Genomic DNA, 4,056 nt, shown 5'->3' on the forward strand with positions numbered 1-4,056 from the left:
AATCAGTGATATTTTAGTCATTATCCAACTGAATTGATTTCTAGTTAACTTATAACTCTAATTTAATCAAGAGTTTAATATTATATTAGATTATATCACACCCACAATGTGTGTGAAATAAATCATTTCATGTAGAAAACATTTTCTTTTAATTTTACTCAATAATGATAAGTAGAGTGGTAAAGAAATTATGTTAAATCGATTTAACACGAGTATCCTTAAATATATCAATTTTAAATTTTATTTAAAATTATATAAAATCATGAAAACACAAAATACCGTTTTAATAAGTATAAACTAATATTTTTATATTTGAAACAAAAGAATAAATAAATTGTAACACCAAATAATATATTTATGTTATCTTATTTGATAAAATATCTAATAAAAAACCCCAATCATTATGAAAGCAAATCAAATTTTTTTGTAGCATAAAAAAAAAGCTTATGATGTAATGTTGCGTATAATAACCAAAGTTCACAATATAACTACTTAAAATAAATGTGTGATGTGATTTAATCTCATTGACATAGCTAAGGTTTTCAATTTATTGATTTCCATGTTTCACGTTTTGATTTGTTCTTTTCATTCATTACTACAATATATTATTTACGATTACATGTTGATAGATGACACATTCACTTATAATTTTTATAATTATTAACATAAAAAAACACATTTTATTAATATATTTGGGTTTAATTGTATGGTTGGATTTGATATCGTATAATTTTGATAAATAATATAAGTTTGAAGGTTATGAATAGTTCGAGCATAGTATAAAAAATAGATAGTCGGTTTATTATTTCAGGTGTAATTATATCTTTAAGTGATGTCAATAATTTTTTTATTGTATTGATTTTATGATTATATCTAAATAATATTTAAAATTTTACTAAATTAATGTCGATTTCACTTTTTAACCAACCCTAATTCAATAGAGAATTTATCTAGAGTCGGTTTGTTGTTACAAAGTAGAATATATTGTTTTGAGGGTAATTTTATCTTTCCACATAAAATTAAGAAAAAGTATTTGCACTTAATAGGATTCATATTCAAAACGTTATAAATTTTAATAACTTAACTTACTATTTTAATCAAAACCATATTAGTTATTACATCAATTTTATTAAATCTGTTACATAAAATTTAATGAGTGTGCCATATTCTAGTATGATTATTTTACTTTACGAATGTCAAAAGATCCAATGTTTGGATCAAGGTTTAAATAAAACCATTTGTAATTTTATAATTTATATCAAATTGAGTGCAAGAATTATAAATTTAATATTAAAAATATTTTAGTTGAATCATATAAATCAAAAGAAAAATTTATAGTTATAGTTATTTTTTTATTAAGTTGGTGTTATGGGTTAATTAAGTATTAATTTATTTGTGAAATTATTAATTTAGCCTCTCAACGACAAATTAAATTATAAGAAGATATTTTTATATTTTATATATAATAAATAAATAAAAATTTAGAACATAATTAGCTTTATTATTATAACCAAAATAACAATTAATTTTATATAAACTTTTAATAAATATACTGAGTTAAATAATATTTTTTAGCATAGCAGTGTTAAATCTTAAAAAGAAAAAGTAGTTCTCTTAACAAATATTTTAACATACTCTAACAAATTGAATACTAAACCACTTAATCTGTAAAAGCTAAAATATGAGATAAGTATTTGTACTTTTCATAAAATTAGAATTAGTTATTATATTTCTATTCTTAGGAATTTAATCCTCCATGTTTTAAATTTCTAAATTTCAGTTTAATTGTTAAAATTATTTTCTTTTATTAAATTTGTTAGTATGAAATTTAAAAATAAAGAATATTCACTTGGTAGTAATATAATTACAAAAATGACGTTGTAATAGACCTAAATTTAACAAAATAATTTGGGTGTACACTATAGAATTAGTCACCCAATTATTAGTGTGTTTCTGATTTGGTCATCGAACTATGAAAATTTCAATTTAGTCGCTAACATTTCAGATCATTTCTATTTTGATAACTCATGTTTTAGATCATCTCTATTTTGGTCACTCGCCGTTAAATGGTTAACGACAATGATGATGTGATCTTTTTCTTAATGATATAATAACACATTTAATCCTTAATACTTAGGCTAATAGTTGGTGACTAATTCTATAGTTTACCCAAATAATTTTAAGACAATTGAGAAATATAAAAAATAGAGAGATTAAATTTCTAAAAATAAAAGTAAATTAACTAATTTTAAATTTATTAAGAGTACAAGTACTTATAGCAAATTCAAACCATTTGTAAATGCACTGTATAACCCCACAAACGTCCATTCCAGGTAAATTAAAATTAAGGGTTATAACCGTAATTTAATAACCTTATCTGAAAACTTAGCAAGGTACAAACCAATAACGGAAACAGAATAATGTTAAAAAGCAGAAGGATATTTCTGTCTTTTCAAAAATAAAAAATGGTATTTGGTGTAATTTCTCTAAACATAAAGGTTAATTCTAGTACTTCATATCATATATATTCTTTGAACACTCTTTCACTGCCATTTCTCCCTTATATTTTCTTCTTTCTCTCCGCCTGCAGTTGCTGGTTTTTTTTTACGCTTTTACGCCGTTCTTTTTACTCCTTACGCCGTCTATCTACGGCAGCGGCCACCATTTCAACCGCCGTTTGTAAGCACAGATCAAGGACTGTTTTTTTCGATTCCCTGCAACCCGTGATTTTTTTATCGGATAATTTTTTTTTCATATTTTCGTTTTTATTTTGAAATTTTTTCCTACTGGTTTTGTTTTAAAAATATATATTCCCCAATTTTTATGGTCGGCCGGATGGTTCTTTTGTAAATCTGTTTAACGTAACGGGTTTTTGGGTCTTTTCACTTGTTTTGGACGTTTACGCTCACTTCTCGATAAAGATGATTAGACGTTTTCACCCAAACGACAAGTAAAAAAAGATTTTTTAATTGACGTTTTTGCCCTTTATTGACTCTCTGCTTACGTGGCAGTACTTATTATTATTTTATTATAAAATGAGTCATCAACAGCGTAAGATTTTGACACCTGGAATCTGTAGAAAGCGTAAAGAACGAGAAGCTTTTTATTCCTTTAAACCGTCCGTTCCGGTTCAATCCTCGCTTTATACAAATCCAAAATCCCCGCCCCAACCTAATTGCTCGAACCGGCTCTTAGCTGGCTACATGGCGCATGAGTTCTTGACGAGGGGAACGTTGTTGGGTCAAAAATTCGATCCGGATCGATCGGAGGCGGTTCCGATTGTCGGCTCATTGGCTGAACCTCGAAAGGTCAAGACAGGAACCGAACCGATGGGTAAGAAAGAGTTCCCGAGCTATGCTGAGGTGGCAAGCGTTTTGAAGGACGATGGGGCCCACATTCCGGGGATTGTTAATCCTACCCAGCTGGCCAGGTGGATACAGATGTGAACAAAAGGAATTCCAAATTTGGCAAATTACGTGGCGGTATACGACTGGTGAAATTTTGACACGCACGTAATGGAAGTTTGCACTCACTAGCACTTGATTTTCCTGCTTTCTCTCTTTATTATGTAGCTCTTTCCGTGGTGAGTCCCGTCTCAATTGAATTTTCGTGTAAACGGGAGAGATTCGTTTATCTTAATATAAAATTAAATTATTTTAGTATTTTTATTTATTTAATTTTAGTGTCTGTTTGGATGAAAAATTTAAGATTTTGGGAAAAAATTAAATATGTTAGTATTTTAAATTAGTATTTATTATTATTTTGAGGTAAAAGTTCACATTTATGGTATTTATGATCATTAATGTCAATTACATACTGCTCAGCATGCACTTGGAAGAGTATAAATGTAGTTTTATTTGGTGATAAATAGGAAATGCTAATATTTTAAATTGTTAATATTTATGATTATTTCCATGGTTACGATAGATAGGTTCTGATCATGTCACTCATAATGCATTTATTAGCACTAATGAAAACAGCTTCTTGCTTGAAACTTGGATTGAACATATAATATTTTGCAAACAAAGATAGTGTTATCATTTTCCTTGTTTTTGG

At 27.2% G+C, this 4,056-nt stretch overlaps 1 protein-coding gene across 1 annotated transcript; it reads left to right on the top strand.

Moving 5' to 3' along the window:
• Positions 1-2,531: 2,531 nt before the first annotated feature.
• LOC108475626 (uncharacterized) lies at positions 2,532-3,658 on the top strand. Its single transcript, XM_017777609.2, has one exon. The coding sequence runs from the start codon at positions 3,036-3,038 to the stop codon at positions 3,444-3,446; it is 411 nt and encodes a 136-aa protein (XP_017633098.1). The 5' UTR covers positions 2,532-3,035; the 3' UTR covers positions 3,447-3,658.
• Positions 3,659-4,056: the final 398 nt, after the last annotated feature.

This window comes from Gossypium arboreum, chromosome 3 (assembly GCF_025698485.1).
Source record: "Gossypium arboreum isolate Shixiya-1 chromosome 3, ASM2569848v2, whole genome shotgun sequence".
Lineage (NCBI taxonomy): Eukaryota > Viridiplantae > Streptophyta > Magnoliopsida > Malvales > Malvaceae > Gossypium > Gossypium arboreum.

Excerpts from the sequence above, each read along its gene's own strand:
- LOC108475626 (XM_017777609.2), top strand. The coding sequence starts at position 3,036 with ATGAGTCATCAACAGCGTAAGATTTTGACACCTGGAATCTGTAGAAAG.